This window comes from Euprymna scolopes, chromosome 33 (assembly GCF_053919585.1).
Source record: "Euprymna scolopes isolate OS-2025 chromosome 33, ASM5391958v1, whole genome shotgun sequence".
NCBI classification, from domain to species: Eukaryota; Metazoa; Mollusca; class Cephalopoda; order Sepiida; family Sepiolidae; genus Euprymna; species Euprymna scolopes.
In genome coordinates, this window is record NC_136514.1 from 3,460,247 (window position 1) to 3,485,447 (window position 25,201).

The 25,201-nt window shown below is 33.7% G+C and overlaps 1 protein-coding gene across 1 annotated transcript in view; it reads right to left on the reverse strand.

Moving 5' to 3' along the window:
- The window catches only part of LOC145258093 (peroxisomal membrane protein PMP34-like), a 112,008-nt gene extending 88,867 nt beyond the window's left edge, over positions 1–23,141 (reverse strand). The window contains exons 1-3 of the mRNA XM_080115830.1: positions 22,906–23,141; positions 6,981–7,041; positions 863–929 (exon numbers count right to left, since the gene is read on the reverse strand). Of these exons, the coding sequence (XP_079971956.1) occupies positions 863–929; positions 6,981–7,041; positions 22,906–23,019 (242 nt within the window). The 5' untranslated portion in view covers positions 23,020–23,141. The remainder of the gene's footprint in view (positions 1–862; positions 930–6,980; positions 7,042–22,905) is intronic.
- Positions 23,142–25,201: the final 2,060 nt, after the last annotated feature.

A 25,201-nucleotide genomic window follows, 5' to 3' on the forward strand; every position in this document is an offset into this window, starting at 1 on the left:
ATGTAATCAGTTTTTTAAAATAGTCAACCATATAGGAGCCTATTCGTAACCAGACACACACACACACACACACACACACACACACACACACATTCAGCTTTATATTATAGATATATATATATATATATTATTGGTAGTATTGTTTGGTTTTTAAACAAAACACAATGTGTCAACCAAAGAGTGCTTAATGTTTAGACAGAGCGATATGAATATGTTGAATATGAAAACTAGTGGCTACACATATGCAAATATGTTTCATTGACCACCCTGCTAAGGAAAATCACATCATCAGGCCCAGAACATCTCCGAAGAAAGTATCAGTCAATAATGTTTTTGACTGATACTTTCGGAGATATTCTTGGCCTGATGATGTGATTTTCCTTAGCAGGGTGGTCAATGAAACATATTTGCATATGTGTAGCCACTAGTTTTCATATTCAACATATTTATATATATATATATATATATATATATATATATATATATATATATATATATATATATATATATATATATAACAACTGGACATCCACAAAATGGAAATATGTTTCAAACTCCATCATTCTGGAGATAGACTCCTAGAATAAAAAAACTACAAAATACTTAGCTAAGTGTGTTGCAGTTTGAACAAAGGTGGTACAATAATATCATGGGGTCTGCGTTCACACCCAATGTCCATAAAATGTAAATATTTTTAAGCGCGACAACAAAATACAATAGATGAAGGATACAGCTGTAGAGATCCCATGGATCGTGCTAATGCTATTAATATATAGATAATAACTCTGCACACACACACACACACATCCAGTCATAAATTTTAAATGAAATATTTTTTGCTGATTTAAAACTTTTTACTTACATTCCTTCTTTTTTGAGAATTTCCCGCAACATTTCAACAGTTGTTTTGAATTTTTCATCGTCATTGACTGCAAAGTTGAAATACAAAACAAAAGTTTTTTATAACAAACACATCAAATATTTTCAGTGGTATCTTAAAACAAATACTAACTAACTACACAATACAAACTTTTTCCAATTGTGACTGAAAAATCAAAATCAGCAAGGGACATAACTCATATTTTTTACCGCAGAATATAAAAAGAGTTCCCTTCCAAGCAACTAATATTTTCCTTTAACACAATATCATTCACATTGTCAAAAATAGGAAAGCACAAGTCATGTAAAGGACAGAAGATGCATACGTCTATATCTCTACTACTATATAAAAGTCTGTGTGTGTGTGTGTTTGTGTGTGTGTGTGTCTGTGTGTCTGTGAGTGTGTGTGTCTGTGTGTCTGTGAGTGTGTGTGTCTGTGTGTCTGTGAGTGTGTGTGTCTGTGTGTGTCTGTGTGTCTGTGAGTGTGTCTGTGTATGTGTGTGTGTCTGTGTGTCTGTGAGTGTGTGTGTGTGTCTGTGTGTGTGTATATGTGTGTGTCTGTGTGTCTGTAAGTGTGTGTGTGTATGTGTGTGTATATGTGTGTGTCTGTGAGTGTGTGTGTCTGTGTGTGTCTGTGTGTCTGTAAGTGTGTGTGTGTATGTGTGTGTATGTGTGTGTGCATGTGTGTGCGTGTCTGTGTGCCTGTGAGTGTGTGTATGTGTGCGTGTGTCTGTGTGTGTGTTTGTGTGTCTGTGTGTGTGTCTGTGTGTCTGTGTATGTGTGTGTGTCTGTGTGTCTGTGAGTGTGTGTGTGTGTGTCTGTGTGTGTGTATATGTGTGTGTCTCTGTGTCTGTAAGTGTATGTGTGTGTATGTGTGTGTGTCTGTGTGCCTGTGAGTGTGTGTATGTGTGTGTCTGTGTCTGTGTGTCTGTGTGTCTGTGTGTGTATGTGTGTGTCTGTGAGTGTATGTAAGTTCCTTCCTTATAGGTTCCAAAACGGCTGAGCCTATCTTTCTCAAATTTAAAACAAAGGTAATTTATGTGTCTGGCAGTGTTCTTAGATATGTTTTGTAAAGAAATTTAAGTATCGAAAATCCAATCTTAAAAATAGTTCTTTTCTCTCTTATAGATAAAAAAGAAAAATTTCTACAGGGGAATATTTTACGTTACACTGGCCAAGGGAAATAATAAAATCTCAGCAACTCATTTCTTCTTAAAAGAGAAAACAAATTTATTGTCATCTGGAGATATAGCTCAGTGGTAAAGCATTCGACTAGATTGAATGATTCCCTGTTCAAGCCCAGGTTTACCACCATTTTATTTTAAGTTTTTCTTATTAATAAGTTCAATTCAGGAGAGGTACCATTTAAAATCGCTGCAAATGATTTCTTTCTTTGCATATTTTAAAATTAATCATTAATCAGAAGTGACTTATCCAGGGCATTCATCGTCAAGCCCAAATATCAGCTGACGGGATATTGTAAATACAGATGGAATTTATCATTTTTTATTTATTTTTTATTTTTTTTGTGAATTAGTCCACCGGGCAAATTATTCCTCGTAATTAATAATAATTAATAATAGTTAATAATAGTTAATAATAATTAATAATAATTAATAGAGAGTTGATTCTATAATATATACACAAACCGTCATGAATTAAAACATCATTTTTAAGTGTATTGTATGATTGGACAACGCTGAGCGGCCAGCTAGTATCATTTAAATGTTTGTCTACGGAGACTTCAAACCTGGATATGATAGATATCGTGACTAACTTTGGTCTGTTCCGTAGAAACACAGGTAAAGAATGCTGTCTTCTAAATGAGGAGATGAAAGTGACTATGACACATCTTTGGAGACCATGACTTGGTGCTCGGTTGAAAAAATTTTTAGAAGGCATATTTCTTTGATATGACAGGGACGCATTCAAAATGATTGTTTCTGTTTAGAACACACTTGAACCATGATACTTGACTTTTGCATTTTTAACTTTAATTCAAGCCGTTATATATAAAAAATAATTTTATAAAATCAATAGTAAGTTCTCTACAGTGCAATGTAGACAACAATGCGTTATGAACTAAGTCACTTCAGGGAGACATGTGAAGCTTCCTCCCAATGCACCGTGATGGGTCCCCAACTAGAGCAGGCAATCAAGCGATTTGATTGAAAAATGAGCAATTTCACCGATTTGGATCACAATGAGAATTTGAGTGTGAAACCTTCTGTTGATCATCATTCAATCCCGAGCAACGTCAGGTCTCCCTGTTAGTCTTGAATAAAAGTGAGAGACATATTTTGCTGTCTAATTTACATATGTGTTTGTGGTGTGTACAGACATAATATGTAAATTAGATAGCGATGCTGAGAAAAGAGAGCCACTCTTTCTTGAAATGCTTTAAAGGCATTAAGAAATATTAGAGAGTGGTTGAAGCAATATAGATTTCTTTTTTTCAAACATAGCACACATATATTTTGTTTGTCGCTTTCAAGAAATGATAATTTTTAAACACCCTTCATTGGTCACATAAAAAATGTGAGAACTCTTTAGGAATTCTTCCATTGGTTTTTTTTTTAAAACGATTGCACATGTTTAAAAAAATACAGGTTTCAACCGTTTTTGTTTATCTGGTGTGGATTTTTTGTTTGTTTATACGGTGAGACAATTGCAGATACTAAACTTTACTATTAATTAGAAATTTTACAATTAATTTGAAATTTTACAATTGATTTGAAACTTTACAATTAATTTGAAATTTTACAATTAATTTTAAACTTTACAATTAATTTGAAATTTTACAATTAATTTGAAATTTTACAATTAATTTAAAACTTTACAATTAATTTGAAATTTTACAATTAATTTGAAATTTTACAATTAATTTAAAACTTTACAATTAATTTGAAATTTTACAATTAATTTGAAATTTTACAATTAATTTAAAACTTTACAATTAATTTGAAATTTTACAATTAATTTGAAGCTTTACAATTAATTTGAAATTTTACAATTAATTTGAAAATTTACAATTAATATTAAATTTTACAATTAATTTGAAATTTTACAATTAATTTTAAACTTTACAATTAATTTGAAACTTTACAATTAATTTAAAATTTTACAATTAATTTGAAACTTTACAATTAATTTTAAACTTTACAATTAATTTGAAATTTTACAATTAATTTAAAATTTTACAATTAATTTAAAATTTTACAATTAATTTAAAACTTTACAATTAATTTTAAATTTTGCAATTAATTTAAAACTTTACAATTAATTTGAAACTTTACACGATAAAACCAAATTCTCCGAGAAAAGAAAAAAAAACAGTTGGGATTCATATATTGTTGAACAAATGCAATTCATTTTAGCAGAGGTATCTTAAACCAACGCAAGGATTTTTATTGATTTCTGAATTTCATAAGTGATTGATAAAGAATGAAGGTCATCTGAAAATTGATTAGCCATAAGAAAATATATATATATATATATATATATATATATATATATATATATATATATATATATATATATATATATATATATATATATATATATGTACCTGTTTTTAAGGTCAGGAAACTGGTACATTCCTTAAGGAGATGACAGCAATTTTAACTTAAAATGACATCGATATATCAATACCATGGTTACTTTAATGTATGCATGTGTATCACAGTTTTCAGATTATAAATTATTTGATTGGGAGATCCTGTTTATTAAAAAAGGGGGATAGATTGTGATAACATACTATAAACATTAAACTATTATTATTATATAAATTATTATTATATAAATTATTATTATATAAATTGTTATTATATAAATTATTATTATATAAATTGTTATTATATAAATTGTTATTATATAAATTGTTATTATATAAATTATTATTATATAAATTATTATTATATAAATTATTATTATATAAATTGTTATTATATAAATTATTATTATATAAATTATTATAATATAAATTATTATTATATAAATTATTATTATATAAATTATTATTATATAAATTATTATTATATAAATTATTATTATATAAATTGTTATTATATAAATTGTTATTATATAAATTGTTATTATATAAATTATTATAATATAAATTATTATTATATAAATTGTTATTATATAAATTGTTATTATATAAATTATTATTATATAAATTATTATTATATAAATTATTATTATATAAATTGTTATTATATAAATTATTATAATATAAATTATTATTATATAAATTATTATTATATAAATTTTTATTATATAAATTATTATTATATAAATTATTATTATATAAATTATTATTATATAAATTGTTATTATATAAATTGTTATTATATAAATTGTTATTATATAAATTATTATAATATAAATTATTATTATATAAATTATTATTATATAAATATGCTAATTTAATGTTCGTGGTATGTTATCGCCTTCTGTCCTCCTTTTTTAATAAATAGGATCTCCTGATCACTGAAGACGCAACATAAAAATAAAAATTAAATAAAAAGTCACTTTAAGCCATACGCGAAACTAAAATTTACCTTCTGGGTCTTCTGGCTAGGATCCAAGGGTAGTATTTGTTCTGTCTAATTATAGTATAATGTTATAATGATTCTGAACATCTATACAAAGGAAATATGTCACAGACTCCTATAAGGATATTAGAATCGTAATAACCAGATTTATTCTGACACTACGTGAACCAGATTAATTAGATAAATACGTTTACAGTTTTAACAAAAGGGCTACAATAATATCGCGGAACCTCCAGTCACGCGGAACGTCCACAGAATGCCCAACAGCAATATATGACATATGAAAGATGCCTCTGTGGAATTTCCACAGGTCTAAACAACATGAATATCCAATTCTTTAACTAGAAATTGCATGTGGACTATTTTTGCATGTGGGAATAATGGACTTTAATGTTCATTAGCTTCAAGACCTTACGTGATGTTTTACTTAAACATTTCTAACAGAAACAGAATTTCAAATCACTTCTACATCACACGATTAAGCTAATCTGTTTCCATAAACTCATAGAACTAACTTTCATAGCAGACCTGAAATGGAAGATGATGCCGCCGCTCAGTCTCGAAAGACAATGGGTACCCCCTGTAAGAATGGCTGCGCATGAAATTGTGAAGCAAGGGTTGCACAATCTCCAACCACATCTCTCCTTAAATAGCATTGCTTGATTCCAATAGCAAGGAGAAGTGCTAGATGGCTGGAAACCATGCCAATATAAGCGGAGAGCACATACAGCGCCTGGTATTCCCAAATGGTCACCTATCTGGTACTAGCCAGGCTCAATGTTGCTTAACTTCAGTGATCTAATGAGAACCAATATGTCAGCATGATTATTTCATATTTGAATGCATCATGGCCGTTTTTAAATGTAATGTTAAGAAACACTTGTTGAGCAGTCCATTTAAAATATCGTTTCCAATCCTCTCATCATGTTGTTCATAAATAAATCTCATGGTTTTGTTTTAGACATTAAATTTGTTTGTTTATAATTCAACCGGAAGTGAAACAAAAACATATGTAATCCATTTAACCTCAGAAAACTCGTAAAATTTTTACATATTTTTAGAGTGGAGTATTTTGCTTACATGTTTTTTTATTTTTTGAAAACGCCGCGGAGGATAACTAAACAAACCATTAATAAAAAAAAAAACAACAACAACAAAATCATTATTATATTTCCAAAACGGGTCGATTAGAGGAACGCATCGGTTTTTCAGTTGTAAAAAAAATGAGGATGAAAAAAAAATAATGATGTAAGGGAGAAGAACACACCGAGAGTAGAAAGTTGATCTTGGGTTTACTTTCAGCAGCCACATAACTTTCGCTTTCCTTATTTTTATCATTTAGTCCTCACATTCCGGAAGTGATGTTTCTGGCAAAGAGGGAAGAATTGCTGTTTTTTGGGATCAGAATCTATTCCCTCTAACACTTATCATTGGCAAGTTTTTGACCTTGAAATACTATTTTTAGCCCCTTACATCAAGTGGCTTCATGTCTTGTTTGGGTTGATTTCCATTAAAAAAATTATAAAACATGATACTTAAACTTACTCTGTTTTCGTGACCGTGCAGTTTCGAAGGGGAAGAAAAAACTTAAAGCAATGGCGCTTCCCTGCAAAATAAAAATAAAAAGCAGATTGTTACTGAAGTAATAAACATGAGTTAATTTCATGATGATGATGATGATGATGATGATGATGATGATGAGGAGGAGGAGGAGGAGGAGGAGGGGGAGGAGGAGGAGAAGGAGGAGGGTGAGGGTGAGGGTGATGGCGATGATGATGATGATGATGAGGAGGAGGAGGAGGAGGGGGAGGAGGAGGAGGAGGAGAAGGAGGAGGATGAGGATGATGGTGATGATGATGATGAATGATGATGATGGTGGTGATGATGGTGCCGACGCTGTGGTCATCTAATTGTTGTCTTTGATCCTTTCAGGAAGTCATCTTAAATCGGGAACGCATGCATGTCAACCTGAAAAAAAAAGCCTCAACCCCAAAAATCAACCATTCCTGTACTGACCTTTTTTCCTGTTGATTGTGGTGTATTGCTAGTTCTGTGCAATTCTAGTCTGTCCACCCTCCCAGGCTTTGCCTTCTCTCTTTGAGAAGGCGTTAGTTTCTTGCTAATCACTTGAGGAGCACTGACTTTTAAGACTCACTTTTTTTTACCCTTGTGTCACATCTTCTCATCACGGTATGAGAGGGCTAAATACCAACAACAACATTTTGTTCAGTTCACAAGTTTTTGCCTTTGGTATTTCTGGAAAGCCTTGTTTAATGTACCCCGATCTCTCCCTCGGATGAAGCTGAGAAGGAGTGCACGTCTTTGATCATCAAGACACTGAATCTCACATCTGACCTGCGCAACATTGCACAGAAGAGAGCATGATAGGAAGAGTGGAGGTTAGAGGGGGCAGCTAATCTTTCTCTGAATTGCAGCAGACATCATAATAAAAAAAATGTAACACACGGCCATTTTTAATGTGAGAGGGAAAACCAGCTCCCAAAAAAGTGGCAAAAATAGAAATTGCCTTAGTATAGTCTCCCCTACATTGATTACACCAGGTGCTTTTCATCTAATTGACTCTTTGAAGGTTCAATCCTCAGTACGGGTGACACAGAAAGTACAATTACTGAAGAATTCTATCGAGACATATCTGACAGAATGAGAGCATGCTGCTGCCATTAAATAAAGTAGAAATTCTGTACACATTTCAGAGTTTGACATAAAGGTTGTGGATAAATAATCAAGTGTTAACTATTCTGCCCTTTTCGAAATAGATTGTTAACTATTCTGCACTTTTCGAATTTTTACTATTTTGCACTTTTCCAAATAGATTGTTAACTATTCTGCACTTTTCGAAATAGATTGTTAACTATTCTGCACTTTTCGAAATAGATTGTAACTATGATGTCCTTTTCGAATGTTAACTATTCTGCACTTTTCGAAATAGATTGTTAACTATTCTGCACTTTTCGAAATAGATTGTAAACTATTCTGTACTTTTCGAATGTTAACTATTCTGCACTTTTCGAAATAGATTGTTAACTATTCTGCACTTTTCGAAATAGACCGTTAACTATTCTGTACTTTTCGAAATAGATTGTTAACTATGCTGCACTTTTCGAATGTTAACTATTCTGCACTTTTCAAAATAGATTGTTAACTATTCTGCACTTTTCGAATGTTAACTATTCTGCACTTTTCGAAATAGATTGTTAACTATTCTGCACTTTTCGAAATAGACCGTTAACTATTCTGCCCTTTTCGAAATAGATTGTTAACTATTCTGCACTTTTCGAATGTTAACTATTCTGCACTTTTCGAAATAGATTGTTAACTATTCTGCACTTTTCGAAATAGATTGTTAACTATTCTGCACTTTTCGAAATAGACCGTTAACTATTCTGTACTTTTCGAAATAGATTGTTAACTATTCTGCACTTTTCGAATGTTAACTATTCTGCACTTTTCGAAATAGATTGTTAACTATTCTGTACTTTTCGAAATAGACCGTTAACTATTCTGTACTTTTCGAAATAGATTGTTAACTATGCTGCACTTTTCGAATGTTAACTATTCTGCACTTTTCGAAATAGATTGTTAACTATTCTGCACTTTTCGAAATAGATTGTAACTATGATGTCCTTTTCGAATGTTAACTATTCTGCACTTTTCGAATGTTAACTATTCTGCACTTTTCGAAATAGATTGTTAACTATTCTGCACTTTTCGAAATAGACCGTTAACTATTCTGCACTTTTCGAAATAGATTGTTAACTATTCTGCACTTTTCGAATGTTAACTATTCTGCACTTTTCGAAATAGATTGTTAACTATTCTGCACTTTTCGAAATAGACCGTTAACTATTCTGCACTTTTCGAAATAGATTGTTAACTATTCTGCACTTTTCGAATGTTAACTATTCTGCACTTTTCGAAATAGATTGTTAACTATTCTGCACTTTTCGAAATAGATTGTAACTATGCTGCACTTTTCGAATGTTAACTATTCTGCACTTTTCGAATGTTAACTATTCTGCACTTTTCGAAATAGATTGTTAACTATTCTGCACTTTTCGAAATAGACCGTTAACTATTCTGCACTTTTCGAAATAGATTGTTAACTATTCTGCACTTTTCGAATGTTAACTATTCTGCACTTTTCGAAATAGATTGTTAACTATTCTGCACTTTTCGAAATAGACCGTTAACTATTCTGCACTTTTCGAAATAGATTGTTAACTATTCTGCACTTTTCGAATGTTAACTATTCTGCACTTTTCGAAATAGATTGTTAACTATTCTGCACTTTTCGAAATAGATTGTAACTATGATGTCCTTTTCGAATGTTAACTATTCTGCACTTTTCGAATGTTAACTATTCTGCACTTTTCGAAATAGATTGTTAACTATTCTGCACTTTTCGAATGTTAACTTTTCTGCACTTTTCGAAATAGAATGTTAACTATTCTGCACTTTTCGAAATAAACCGTTAACTATTCTGCACTTTTCGAAATAGATTCTTTACTATTCTGCACTTTTCGAATGTTAACTATTCTGCACTTTTCGAAATAGATTGTTAACTATTCTGCACTTTTCGAAATAGACCGTTAACTATTCTGTACTTTTCGAAATAGATTGTTAACTATGCTGCACTTTTCGAATGTTAACTATTCTGCACTTTTCGAAATAGATTGTTAACTATTCTGCACTTTTCGAAATAGATTGTTAACTATGCTGCACTTTTCAAAATCAGTCTTTTTATTTAAACAATTTGCATATCATTTGCATAACAGGTGGCAAAATTACCAGCATGTAAAGAGAAGAAGCAGCCATTTTTTTTCTTTCCCTTTTTGTCAACAATACAGGCTGCACAAAATCAGGTTTGTACGAATTATTAAAGCATTAATCAAAGATTCTCACGTTCAACAAGACAGACATAAAGTTAAATATAGATTGAGAATGTTATTTACAATCGACTGAAGGTCATTTTAAGATTCTGAAACATTTCTTCACATTTTAATCATTTATTTTTAATAATTTCTATATTGCTTTTGGGTTTCTATTGCTTTACATATGAATTCGAAAATGTTATCAAAGAATAAATGTATAACAAATAAATGTTATCAAAGGCAAGATAGGTTACTTTTCTGCCTAACTGGATAATTTTTTAGTGTTTTTACTTAATGTAACATGTTTATTCAGCTCAAAAAACATAGTGTTTACCGAGGTATTGGAAAATTTAAAATGGCGCCGAACTCTCTGCTGAACACAGTATGTTTGAGAGGATGAGTTAAAATAAAAACATATAAAAAATACTGTTAGAAACTCGCTCAATATATGTTACCGTGGCATAGGCTGACATATATTCGGTGGGTGATGCCTATGTAAAAAAAAAAAAAAAAAAAATTATTTTTAAGAATTGAAAAATATAAGAAATTCTCGAGGTTTCAAAAGTCAGTAAGAATAAGATAAGCAGAGTGGACCCTCACTCGTCACTTGTAAGAAGAGATGTTGAAAAATGTTTTTGCTTGATATTGTTGGGAATATAATCCTCTGATTATCTGCAAACAATAATCGGATTCAGTTTAAAATAAAGCCATAGCGTTGTTTTTTTTTTTTTTTTTTTAGGGCGACAAATGTACTGTTCCATTCTTTAATGAATGAAGAGAATAATAGTCAGTTGTTGTTTATGAGAACAATGTCTCTTTGATTAACCGCAACTCCAAGGTCTGACAATATTGTCAAGATACAAAGGAGAAGCCGAGCCATTTTGGATAGTTCAATCAGTACTTATGCAGAGAGTGAGCCGTGCTAAAATAATAACGTTATTATTTAAAAAGCCATTCTTAACATGGGGAGGGTGTTTTGTACCTATTCTGTATTTTCGAAATAGATTGTTAACTATTCTGCACTTTTCGAACGTTAACTATTTTGCACTTTTTGAAATAGATTGTTAACTTTTTAAATAATAAATAACCTTACAATTGAATAAAAAAACATATCATAAAACTTTAATTAAACGTAGAAATACGATTTAAAAAAAAATAGCGCGGATCACTCTCTGCATTAGCACCGTTTAATCAAGCAAATGTTGTGCGCATATAAAGTTAGATTAATACGCTGAAAAGTGTGTAAGTAAAAAATTTAAAAGAAAAAAAAATAACCAGTCGTCCTCGTATCTACAGGGTGGAACGATAAAATTGTCGCCCTAGAAAAAGCGACATGATTCCATTTCCGTTTAATGAAAAACGCTTTTCTTTTTTTGTTGCAAACCATCTACTAGTTGGCAAGTTGTGTACAAATACCAAGAGTGATAGGAGGCTTCTATCATGTCTGAAAGTGACACAATGTTCAACAAGCGAGAGGAGAGATGTGCTACTGTACAACTCGTGCTCTCTACAGATCCAAGTTATGACAACAGGACCATTGCCAGCACCTTCAAACTGCAAATCTGGCAGTTCAACACTTGAGGGCACAGCTCAACGGAGTTTCTGGTCACGGTTTTGGTCTTTGGAGTGGTTTCAAGTGAGGGCCACATCATGCCACCTCACATCTTTGAAGTCGGCTTAAAACGTCAATACCAAAGTGTACCTAAATGTGCTGAAGAGTGTGGTGATCTTCTGGTGCAATCAGGTGGCCGCTGGCAGATTCTGGGTGTGGCAGCAGGACTTGGCACCAGCCCACAAGTCCAAGGAAACTCCGGTTTGGTTTCAGAAGGAGTGCTACGACTTTGTACCCTTCTCTCACTGGCCTCCCTTAACCCGAACCCTAACCCGACTACTTCATTTGATCATACGCCGAGAACATCACCAATATGACCTCCCACAACAACAAAGCCAGCCTAATCGCCACCATCTGCCGAGTATTCACTGATCTCCCGCCAGCGCTTGTGGAAAAGGCATGCTCCCAGTTTTGGCCTGTATCAAAGTGGTGATTGAGGCTGAAGGCGGCTACATTGAATAGATTTCAGCTCTATAATCAATTTACCTAATTGATATTTTTTAAAAAGTTTTAAAATAAAGCTGTAGTGTTGTTTTCTTTAGGGCGACAAATTTATCGTTCCACTCTGTATAATAGGTCAGATTGTTGTTTATTTTTTTTATTTTTTTTTTTTTACACGGTGGTCACCACTTATCAAGGCCCGGAAGACACTCAGGGATAAGGGTTATTGCAAGTACAGTACGTTAGTGTGGAGATTTGAAAGTGTTTACTTAAGGGGGCGGTTCATTAGGAATTTGTTAACGTTAGACTTGAAGACATCCAAGTTGTAGTCAGGTGGGAAGCAGGCAGACGGAACAGAGTTCCACAGGCATGCCGTTCTAAGAAAGAAGAAAACAATGCCTCTTTGATTGACCACAACTCCAAGGTCTGATAACATTGTCAAGATACAAAGGAGAGGATGAGCCATTTTGGATAGTTTAATTAAGCAAGTGTTGAGCACAGAAAAAGTGAAACACTGACTTAACTTAATAGTGTGCAAGTAAAAATTTGAAATGGAAAGAAAATCAGTCGTCTTTCTAAAATGTGTCCAGATATTTAAGAAACTAACCACATGACCTACTCTAAAAGGTCTGGACATTTTGGCAAATTTATTTATTTGTCTTTCTTTCATTACAATTATTTGCCATGTCTTTTATTCGCAGCTCCCTTCTTGCAGATTGTTTTCTGTTTTATTTATTTTTATTTTTTTTTTTACTTAGGAGTCACCACATATCAAAACCCGAAGGCTACTCAAGGATAAAGGATTAATGAATGTAAGGTGGTATTGCAGTAATCGTTAATGGTGTAAATTGGGTAGAATTTGATTATTTATGGGGACGGCTCGATAAGAATTTGTTTACATGAGATTTGAAGGCTACCATGTTGTATTCAACTGGGGAGCAGGTTAGCAGAACATTGTTCCACAGGCGAGCAGTTCTGAGAAAAAAGTTTTCTTCATGGAATCTGTGTTTAGACTTAGGTACAGATAGAGAGTGGGGAAAATTGTATATAGTGGTTGTAGCTAGTTGAGTTTTTTTTTGTGAAAGTTTGTCAAGGAGAGGACCACAAATTGGAATTCAGTCGAGCATTTGCTCTGAAAATAACAATAGAGCAAAGATAAGTTCACTACGACTCTTCTGTGGGAAAGAAGTTGCTGGGAAGGGAAAAGGGCATCACCTACTAGATTTCGAAGGTGGTTTTGAACTCTATCAAAGCTTGATAAGACACAGCGAGTTGCTCCTGCACAACTGACTGTTAAGATATAATTTCTTTATTTTTTCTTTCTTTTTCAAATATTTTTTTAAATGTATACAAGTTTTGAATATGATATTTGAAATAAAAAAATGATCAGTCAAGATTCGGACCTCACCCCACCCACTTCCTCTTCCTCAGTCAAGATATCTAAGCCACAATGAAAAGACATATTTTGGTTAACAGTAAAAGCAGATTCAACCAGACTTCACGCAAAATCCACAAGTATAGAATAGCCAGAAATAATAAACGATCAGTCCAATGTTGGCATAGGTCTTATATGGACCAGCTCTACGATGAGCCAAATGTTGACATAGACCTCATTTAAACCAACTCCAGTATTATGTTGGCATTGGCCTTATATGGACTAGCTTCACAATCAGTTCAATATTGGCATAGGCCTCAGTTAGACCAGACTTACTATCAGTTATATGTTGGCATACTTCATTTGAACCAGCTTCAATATAAGTTCTATATAAGCCTCATTTGGACCATCTCCATTATCAATCCTATGAAGGCATAGGCCTTATTTGGACCAGCCTCAGTATCAGTCCTATATTGGCATAGACCTCATTTGACCAGCTCCACTATCAGTTCTATGTTTGCATAGGCCTCATTTAAACAAGCCTCACTATCAATCGTATGTGGGCATAGACCTCATAAAGAAGAGCTCCTATACTGGCATCGGCCTCATTTGGACCAGCTCCACCATCAATGCTATATGTGCATATGCCGTATTTGAACCAGCTCAACTATAAGCCATATATTGGCGTTGGCCTCATTTAAACCACTAAAGTAGCTGAGCAGCAGGTTGGTTCCCACCAGTTTTGGCAAATAGCAAACAGGATCCTGAACAGAAGCGTGCGTTCTATCCCAACCATCATCAATGAACCTGAGGTCATCTCGTCAGCATCAGACAAGGCCAAACTATTTACCAAGAACTTTGCAGCTAATTCTACCCTATGCGACGAAGGCCATCAACTCTCTGTATTTCCTCCTATAACAGACAACACGCTATGCAACATACAAATATCTGTGCATGAGGTCGTCAAGCTAATCAAGAACCTTGATTTCAGTAAAGCAACTGGCCCTGACGGCATTTCAGTTATAGTGCTGAAAAAGCTCCAACCAGAACTTGCCTCCATACTTACAAAACTGTTTAAACATTGCCTTAAGAAGTGCTTTCCAACACCCTGGAAAACCTCATCAGTATGCCCTGTATTTAAGAATTCAGGTGAAAAGTCATCTCCCTCTCAGTACAGACCAATAAGTCTCCTGTGTGTCATGAGTAAGTTGCTGGAATCCATATTAAATAAAGTAGTCAACCACCTCAGCAGAAACAACCTTCTTAGTGACATGCAATATGGTTTCCGCTTCGCAAGATCTACAGCAGATGTGCCAACGGTTATATCACATAGGATTAGTGAATCTCTTGACAAAGGTTTCCTTTCCAGGGCAATTGCTTTTGACATATCAAAGGCCTTCGATAAGGTATGGCATAAGGGCCTACTTCACAAGATTTCCAGCTATGGTATTACTGGAAATGTTTTCTCAATCATTAAATCATTTCTCTCTGATAGGTTCATAAGAGTAGTGGTTGATGGGCAGAAATCAGAGGCCTGCAGTATTAATGCTGGAGTCCCTCAGGGGTCCATCCTGGGCCCAACTCTCTTCCTGATCTACATCAATGATCTCCCAAAACACATACATAAATCATTCGTTGACATCTATGCTGATGACACAACCATCTATGGCAACATAAAGGCCGTAAATGACAAGGTTCTCTCTAATTCTCTCTCTTCTGATCTTGAGTGCATGGTATAGTGGGGAAAGAGGTGGCTGGTTACTTTTAATGCATCCAAAACCAAGCTTCTATCTTTACATCATCAATGCTCTGATACCCATCTGGCATCAATTGAAATGGATGGCTCTCGTCTTGGGGAGGCTCCATGTTTTGACAAGCTTTTGGGTTTGACCTTTACTCCTGATCTGAAATGGAACATGTACATCAGGTCTGTTACCAAGGACGCTGGGAAAATGGTGCAATCCTTCTACCGCTCTAGAAGATATCTCACTACTGATGCAATTCTCTATCTATATAAAAGCCAAGTACGTCCAAGAATGGAGTACTGTTGCCACATCTGGCCAGGAGCTGCTAAAAACATCCTATCCTACCTTGACATAGTACAAAATAGACTTTGTAGCTTAGTGGGGGATGCTCTTTTCTCTTCCCTGCAGCCTCTCTCCTGCAGAAGAGACGTTGCGAGCCTATCTTTGTTTTATTGTTATTTCCATGGCAAGTGCTCGTCTGAACTCCAATCTCTGGTCCTCCCTCACCAATCTTTCACGAGAAACACTCGTCTGGCTGAAACTACTGTCAATAATTTTCCCCACTCTTTATCTTTGCCTAAATCCAAATGTAGATTCCATGAGCAGAGCTTCTTTCTAAGAAGTGCACGACTGTGGAACTCTCTTCCGCTTGCTTGTTTCCCACCTGACTACAACTTGGATGTCTTCAAGTCCAACATAAGCAAATTCCTGACAAACCTCCCTCTTAAGCAAGACACTTTATCAAATATCCAATACTAAAGATTACTACAATATTATCTCATTGATTACTGTAGACGCAATAACCATTATCCCTGAGTAGCCTCCGGGCCTTGATAAGTGGTGACCTCCATGTAAAAAAAAAACAAAAAAACTAGCAGTCCTATGTTGGCACAGGCCTATTTTGGACCAGTTCCACTATCAGTTCTATGGAGGTGTAGGTCTTTTTTGGACCAGCTTCACTATAGCTCTTATATTGGCACAGGCTTCATTTACAGCAGCCTCATTATCAGTCCAATGTTGGCATAGACCTCATTTCGACCATCTCCACTATCAGTCCTATATTAGCATAGGCCTCATGTGGACCAGCTCCACTATCAGTTCTATGGTTGCATAAACCTCATTTAAACAAGCCTCACTACCAATCGTATGTTGGCATAGACTTCATTTGGATCAGCTCGACTATGTCCTATATTAGTATAGGCCTTTTTTGGACCAGCTCCACTCCATATATAGGCATAGACCTTATTTGGACTAGCTCGACTATAAGTTCTATATAGGCATAGGCCTTATTTGGACCAGTCTTATTATTGGTCTTATGTTGGCATAGGTCTCATTTGGACCAGCTCCACTATCAGTCTTTTGTTGGTGTAGACCTAATATGGAGCAGCTCACTATCAGTTCTATGTTGGCATAGGGTTTATTTGGACCACCTCTGTTGTCAGTCTTATATTGGCACAGGCCTCATTTTAATACTGTTGAGGACACTGATGTGCAAGATTACCACCCAATCAATCGAATTCCATTCCGTTCATTTGATGCTTATTTTTTTTACAGTGATAAACGAATGTATGTATAATGCTTCCATTCAGTACACAGTGAACGTACCATCAATTTTAAAAAAATGTTTTCATTACATATTTTAAAGAAAATATTTTCTTTATCATATCTTTTATTTCAAATATTTGGTTTATTTTTTTTTAGTTAAATATAACAATTTAATAATATTAGTAAGTTTAATTAGGTTTTTAATATTTTTTAACAAGTCATACCAAGCTAACATTGCTAAAAAATCTTTTTGCTTTGTTTTTTGTTTGTTTTTTTTTTCTGTTTTTAATTTTACACTTTTTTTCATCAAATTACTTTGTAAAAATTATACAACTTTGAATGTTAAATTAAATTATTGTTTCTTAAACTTACCAAATTGTTTGCATAAAAAATGTATAAAAGTCTGTTTTAAATAAAAAAACTAATCTGTGAAACAGTACTTCAAACAAACAAACAGGAGTATGACTTTATTAAAATATACTAGCAGGGAATCCGACAGTGCCCAGGATTGAATGAGGGTCAATGAATGTTTTACATTCCTATATTTTTATTGTCATCGAAATCAGTGAAATCGCCAATTTTCAATCAAAATGATTACATGCTCTAGTTAGGGACCCATCGTGGTGCACCTGGAAGAAGTTTCACATGCCTCTCGCATTGACTTAATTCACAGTATTGTAATTTACATTGCACTGTAGAGAACCTACTGTTGATTTTATAAAATTATTTTTACATATAATGGTTTGCATTAAAGTTTACAATACAAAATTCAAGTATCATACTTCAGTTGTGTTCTAAAGAGAAACATTCATTTTGAATGCGCCCCTGTCATAACAAAGAATCTACTGTAGATTTTATATATCGAGCCTTTCAGCTTGTGTGGTAATAAAACTTCTCAAATACACTTGTGATGTTAGGTTGTGTAAGGTGTTAACTTTGGTCAAAATCGCCTGTTACTTCTTTCATCGGATTTTTTGGATTATTGATAGTCAATACTTATTGAAGATATTCTGATACAAAAACTTATCTAAGAACACTGCCAGGCACATAAAGTATCTTCGCATGAAATTTCATAAAAATCGGTCGAGCCATTTTCGAGTCTATAGGGAACGAATAACAACCTAGGTCTAGCAGGTTATAGCTGTGATTCTGAAGATTCACCATAACCATTATCCTCGAGTGGTCTTCAGGCCTTGATAAGTGGTGTCTCATTAGTAAAAAAAACTAATTGTTATCACTTCATGTGTCAGTGTTTCTTGTGTCTATGTGACTTACAAATTTTTGTTTATTTACTATTAATCAATTGTATTTATTACAGAAAGTATTGAAATAAACTTTTTAAACTTTCTATTTTAAAAAATAATTTAATTGCAAAACAAAGTTCACCAGAATGCATGTTTGTTTCTTCAGAAACCAATTAGGCATTTTAATCTTTAATTAATTTAATTAAGGGTTAATGAATGTAAGTTACAAGGTTCAAAAGAGAGTCGCCAATCTGATAGGCCCTGAACTGGCATCTAAGCTTCAGCCTTTGTCCCATCGACAAAACGTTGCATCCCTCTGCCTGTTCTACAAGTATTTTAATGGTGAATGCTCTGACGAACTGCAGACACTTGTGCCCCCACGACGTAGACACCCTCGACAAACCCGACAGGCAGCTAAATCCCACCCCCACGCAGTAGAGATCCCTAGATGTTAAAGATCTTTCTACTCCAGTAGTTTCTTCCCCAGAACCGCTAGACTCTGGAATTCCATTCCAGGTCCCTACTTCCTCAACTGTACTGACATGCAGAAGTTCAAGTGTAACGTGAACCGACATCTTGCTGACCAAATCCCAACATAGTGCCCCAGTAGTTGCTGCCCCTGATAGTAACCCCCTACACCAAAGTGGCAATGTGCCTTGTTTGGGGTGAAAATGTAATAAAAAAAATATATAAAATTAGGTAGAATTTGATTATTTATGGGGACGGCTCAACAAGAATTTGTTTACATTGAAATTGAAAGCTACCATGTTGTATTCAATCAGGGAGCAGGCCAGCGGAACAGTGTTCCACAGGTGGCAGTTCTGGGAAATAAACTTTATTCATGGAATCTGTGTTTAGATTTAGGCACAGACAGAGAGTGGGGGAAATTGTATATAGTGGTTGTAGCTAGTAGAGGGTTTTTTTGTGAAAGTTGGCAAGAGGGGACTATAGATTGGAGCTCAGTCGAACACTTGCCATGAAAATAACGATAGAGAAGAGTTTCTGTGGAAAAGAGGTTGCAGAGAAGAGAAAAGGGCATCGCCTATTAGATTAAGAAGTCAGTTTCGAACTTTGTCATGGCAGGATGGGTCTCTGAGCAGCTTCTTTCCAGATGTAGCAACAGTACTCCATCTTGAGACGTACTTGCTTTTCCCGAGCTTCTATGTTTTTTTACCTTTTTGTCCTAGCAGGTGCACGTCGATGTCATCTTAACAGCTAAGGCTAAATTAAAGAAAAGAATACAACAGAAGTAATGATATATCTGGGCGGTTAGTCCACGAGGCAGGAAACGTTATAGACAAGATATGAAGGGTCAAGGAAATGTGAGAACAAAAGTCGATGATGCCAATAATATGAGGTTAGATATGAAGGACATAGAACTCGGGGAACAAAAGTGATTATTTAGAATTAGGCACATTTACGAAATATTAGTTGAAGAAAAGGAAAAAAGAAAAAGAAAAATAGAAAAAAGAAAAGAAAATAGAAAAGGAAAAAACGAAAAAGGACAAAGAAAACGAAGAAAAAAGGAAATAAGGAAAAAAGAAAAACAAAGAAAAAGAAAAAAAAGAAAAAAGAAAAAGAAGGGGTGATGGTCTTTATCTAAAAAAAAACAAATCAGCCGTTTTTTTTTTGTTTCGTTTTGTTTTTTTTTGGTTTTGTTTTTTTTTAGTTTTGTTTTTTTTAGTTTTGTTTTTTTTTGGTTTTGTTTTTTTTTAGTTTTGTTTTTTTTTGGTTTTGTTTTTTTTTAGTTTTGTTTTTTTTAGTTTTGTTTTTTTTTAGTTTTGTTTTTTTTTGGTTTTGTTTTTTTTTGGTTTTGTTTTTTTTTAGTTTTGTTTTTTTTAGTTTTGTTTTTTTTTAGTTTTGTTTTTTTTTGGTTTTGTTTTTTAACAAATCTTGGTACTTATTTGGTTCCTCACGAGAGCAAAATGTGACACAAGGTCGGTTTTAATGTGGGAGAAAACCAGTTACCCTAAAAGAGGCACTCCGAAAATCAGCAACAATAAAAATTGCCTCAGTATAGAACGATTTCCCCGATATTGACTAAGAACAAATTAACTTGAGTGGGGTTTTTTTTTTGTTTTTTTTTACACAGGAATCACCACTTATCAAGGCCCGGAGGAAACTCGAGGATAAGGGTTAATGGGTATACAATAGTCAATGTGATTATAGCGTTTTTAACATAGGTAGTGGGATTTTTGTAAGTTGGATTACATAGGGGGGGGCGGTTCATCAAGAACTTGTTTACATTAGACTTGAAGACAATCCCATTGTGGTTACCTGGGAAGCAGGCCAACGGAAGAGAGTTCTAAAGGCGTGCAATTCTAAGAAAGAAGCTCTGCTGATGGAATAAACATTTAGGTTTAGGCACAGATAAAGAGTGTGGGACACTACTGGTAGTGGTTCTGGCTAGATGAGTGTTTTTGTGAAAGTTTGGCGAGGGGGGGGCATAGATTGAAGCTCAGATGAGCACCTGCCATGGAAATAACGATAAAGCAGAGACAGGCTCGCACCGTCTCTTCTACGGAAAAGACGTTGTAGGGAAGAGAAAAGGGCATCCCCCTACTAAGCTATGAAGTTTATTTTGAACTCTGTCAAGGCAAGATAAGCTGTTTTTAGCAGCTCCAGCCCAGATGTGGCAACAGTACTCCATGGTTGGCCATACCTGGCTTTTAAGCACTGTGATCTTAGCCTGATTTGATCTGTAGGAATATATATTATTATAATATATACCAATTCTTATTTAAGAAGCTCAATGTAATTACAGAGCATATAGTGAATAAATGACAAAACACTATATTCCAAAATACATGATGTTGACCATCTTATAATTTATTCCTTTAATTCAGTTGGTATTTACAATTCTTGGCAGTATCTGTTTTGTAGCACAAAATCAATCACTTAATTATCTTCTGATGAGTTAAGGGCAAAATAGATTCACTGATTGATATAATAATTAAGTGATTGATTTTGCACTAAGAAACAGATACTGTCAGAAATTGTAAATGTCAACTGAATTACAGGAATAAATAATAAGATGGTCAACATTATGAATTTTGGAATATATTTTTTTGTCATTTATTCACTATATATATATATATATATATATATATATATATATATATATATATATATATATATATATGCAATAGGACAACAATAGTATGAAATGAAGTCACAAAACTATATATTGGTAGATATAGAATGGATCATTTATTGAATAATGGAATACATGCAAAATTTGTGGGGATAGAAGGGACTCTTTATGTCAGGGCATTTCGAAGCCTAATGCTTCTCATCAGAAGATTAGAGAAGGTTTTAGGTAGCATGGAGGAGATGCGGCATCTAGCATAGGGTTCATTAGGGGCAAAAAAGATTGTCCTATTGTATAAGCTCCAATAATAATTGTTGAGCTTGGCATTATCCAGATAAGTCTCTTGTGGATTTGAACTCTCTCCTTTCCTCTTACACATTAAGCTATATATATATATATATATATATTTTTTTTTTTTTTTACACAGTGGTCACCACTTATCAAGGCCCGGAAGCCACTCAGGGATAAGGGTTATCGCAAGTACATTACGTTAGTGTGGAGATTTGATGAAGTGTTTACTTAAGGGGGCGGTTCATTAGGAATTTGTTAACGTTGGACTTGAACACATCCAAGTTGTAGCCAGGTGGGAAGCAGGCAGACGGAACAGAGCTATATATATATATATATATATATATATATATATATATATATATATATATATATATATATAAGGTTAAAGGTATTCAAGAGTGATAACTAATGAATTTAACGATGTTATTAAGAGTGCTCAATAAAAGAAGAGAAACATTTTAGGACTGGTTTCTTAAAATGCACAAGCGCGTAGTTTCACGCGGTTGTATTTACACGCAAGAGCACGTGTTCCCGCGTACCAAGATGGTCACCAGCAATAACATAAGAAATGATATTCCTTAACTACTACATATTTGTGGAAAATTTAAATGTGATATTTGTTTTCAGCATACCCGAAAACATGGAAATGTCATTTTAAAAGAAAATGTTAAGGTGGAAACCAGGTAAAAATTTACCTTTTCTTTTTCTTTGCATTTAATGAAAATATGAAATTGAGTCCGCAAAAAAGTGCTTGTGCATTTATATTACTGCGCTATTTTTTAAAGAGTATTTTCGAGTTAAATTCAAGATTTGCAATATCTTATTATTATTATTATTATTATTATTATTATTATTATTATTGTTATTATTATTATTAAATTGTTGAAAGTATGGAATAGTTAAAAAAAACACCCTCCTTATGTTAAGAATGGCTTTCTATATAATAACGTTATTATTTCAGTGCGGTGTTGTGTGACATTGCATGAATACCAAAAAAAAAAAAAAAAAAAAAAAAAAAACAGCTGTTTACAAAAAGGCGAATCCAGATGTGTTTTTCTAATATAAAAATATCACACAAAAAGATTTTTTTTAATATATAAAAACAAATAAATTAATTAAATTAAAATTAATTTAAATCAAGTTTGTTTTTAGTAATAAAACAAAAATTAATTAAATAGCGCAAAAATCATGAAATACAATTTAAAAAAAAAAAAAAAAGAAAAGAAAAACTCACCGTAGCACCTGATAAGGCATGTAGTAAATTTTCATCGGTAAACAGTTTTTGGACAACCAACATTTGAGCAGTGTCCTTGCGGATAAAACAAGTTTTCAACTGATTGAACGTCATGACATTATTTTGATTTTCATAACAAAACAAAAATGTGTGAGAGAAATTGCAAAACAAAAAACGTGCTTTGATAAGTAAACCGGATATTAACTTGACGGGGATTGGATAAAATCGAACAAGGAAATACTGAGTTACTTCCCTTTAATTTGAGTTCCGCGTTAGATTTAGAGTTTGTCGTTCTGATCTGTTCTGGTTGTTCTCTCCTACTGCAAGAACTTAGACCCCTACGGAAACTTGGATCGAGAAGTCAGCGCCCCTGAGGAGTGGCACTGACTTGCAATAAATGCCCAGGCAGCCCGTTCGGCATCTCCCTGTAAGGGCGCCTCTGGCGGCCTTCTCAAAGAGTCAAGTCAGGGAAGGTAGACCTAGAACTGCTCAAAACTAATCTCTTTGGATTGGGGGGGGGGCAGGATAAAAATCCCTACCCGACCATCCTTCCAAGTCTTACGCTTTTTCAGGGTGTGGCTAGGGCCTCCTCTTAAGGAGGCTAACCTCACGTTAAAGCTCAACATTGTGTCACATATGGCCTTCAAGGCTGATAAATAGGGTCTACCCATAGTGCCCCTAGTAACCCCACCTCCCCGCATACAGAAGTGTGTCTAATATTGACTTATCATTATTTGTCCTCCATTTTATAATTGAGATCGATTTTTTTAAAAATTAGGGTAAATTTTTACTTTCTTTCCACCTTAACAATCACCTTTAAAATGACGACTTGTATAGATTTGGGGGTATGCTGAAAACGAATATCATATTTAAATTTGGGGCGGACAAGTAGTTTTATAAATATTAAGACAGTTTTTTTATGATGGACCCGATACTCGGACATGGAACTGTTTTAGGTCGCCATATCAAGCTCTCTTCAGTCGATCTATCTCATCTGCTTATTATTAAGGATAAACCCATGAGATAGATCGGCTGAAGAGAGCTTGATATAGGGATCTAAAGCAGTTCTCTATTATTAGGGTTGAAACCGACGGTACCGATGACTTATCTCATCTTAATAAAAATATGAAAATATAAATCTGTCTCGTCACGCAAAAATCTATGCAAGGAAAACACAAACGCTGATGATGAGCTGTCTGAACCCCACTCAGTATTTACAATTACCTTTAATGTAGGTTTTGGAAACATTTTTGTTTAAATATTTTAAGCGAGGAATAAGTAGTTATTTTTTTTATCAAAAATAAATCTCAGAAATTTATGTTGGTCAGCTACTTTGATTTTTTTTTTTTTTTTTTTAGGTTGAGAGTAGGGTCATTATGTATTTTCCTTGGAAATGGACACATTTAGTTTGGGTTGGTGAAAATTTAAAGCCATTTTCTGTGGTCCATTGTGTTAGTTTATTTATGCACATCTGTAGTTGGCGTTCTGAGGTATATTTTTTGATCTATAGCAGATCACAAGGTCATCAACATATAAGGAGCCATTTATCTCATTGTTTAGACAATTTACAATATTATTAATTTTTATATTAAAGAGTGTAACTGATAAAAAAACATCTTTGTGGGACTCCTTCTCCCTGTATTTTTGTGTCTGATAGAAGTTTTAAAGTAAGAATCGGACGAACCCTATCAGAAAAAAAAAATTGTTTAAGGATTACTACTTAACTTTTTCTGCATAAATATAAACGAAATCATCCCTCTCACCGTGACCCTTACCCACTCAGTCTGCCATAAGGACAGAAACTCGAAAGCAAGTCAATGAACAAAAAGCCTTCAAACGCGCTGGAGGTGTCTTTTGGATAAGAAATAAGTTTAATGAATATGTCGACATGGGATAACTCCGCAGCGGTATTTTAAAAATTATCTTGGTGCTAAATATCCTTATAATAATTCTTTGGATGTGTCTCTTGGATAAGAAAAAGTTTAATACCTTAAATGGAAATTGCAGTAATGTATTTTATTTTAATTTTCCTTTCATTCGTAAATATGGGAGGGGAATTTATCTTCAAATATATTTAATTTCGAATTAGAGCAATGGACTTATAAGTAAATATTAATAATACTTTAAACTCCCTTTTTTTTTTTAATGGAGAGTAGACAACACATTGTGTATGCGTTATCTGCAGCTCCAGTAACTCTCGCTTCTCCTTATTTGTCCCTCAGTCCTCATTTATAATGAGTGATTTTTCTGACAAAGGGTGAAGAAAAAGTTGCTTTCCAGGACGGCAGTACTTTGT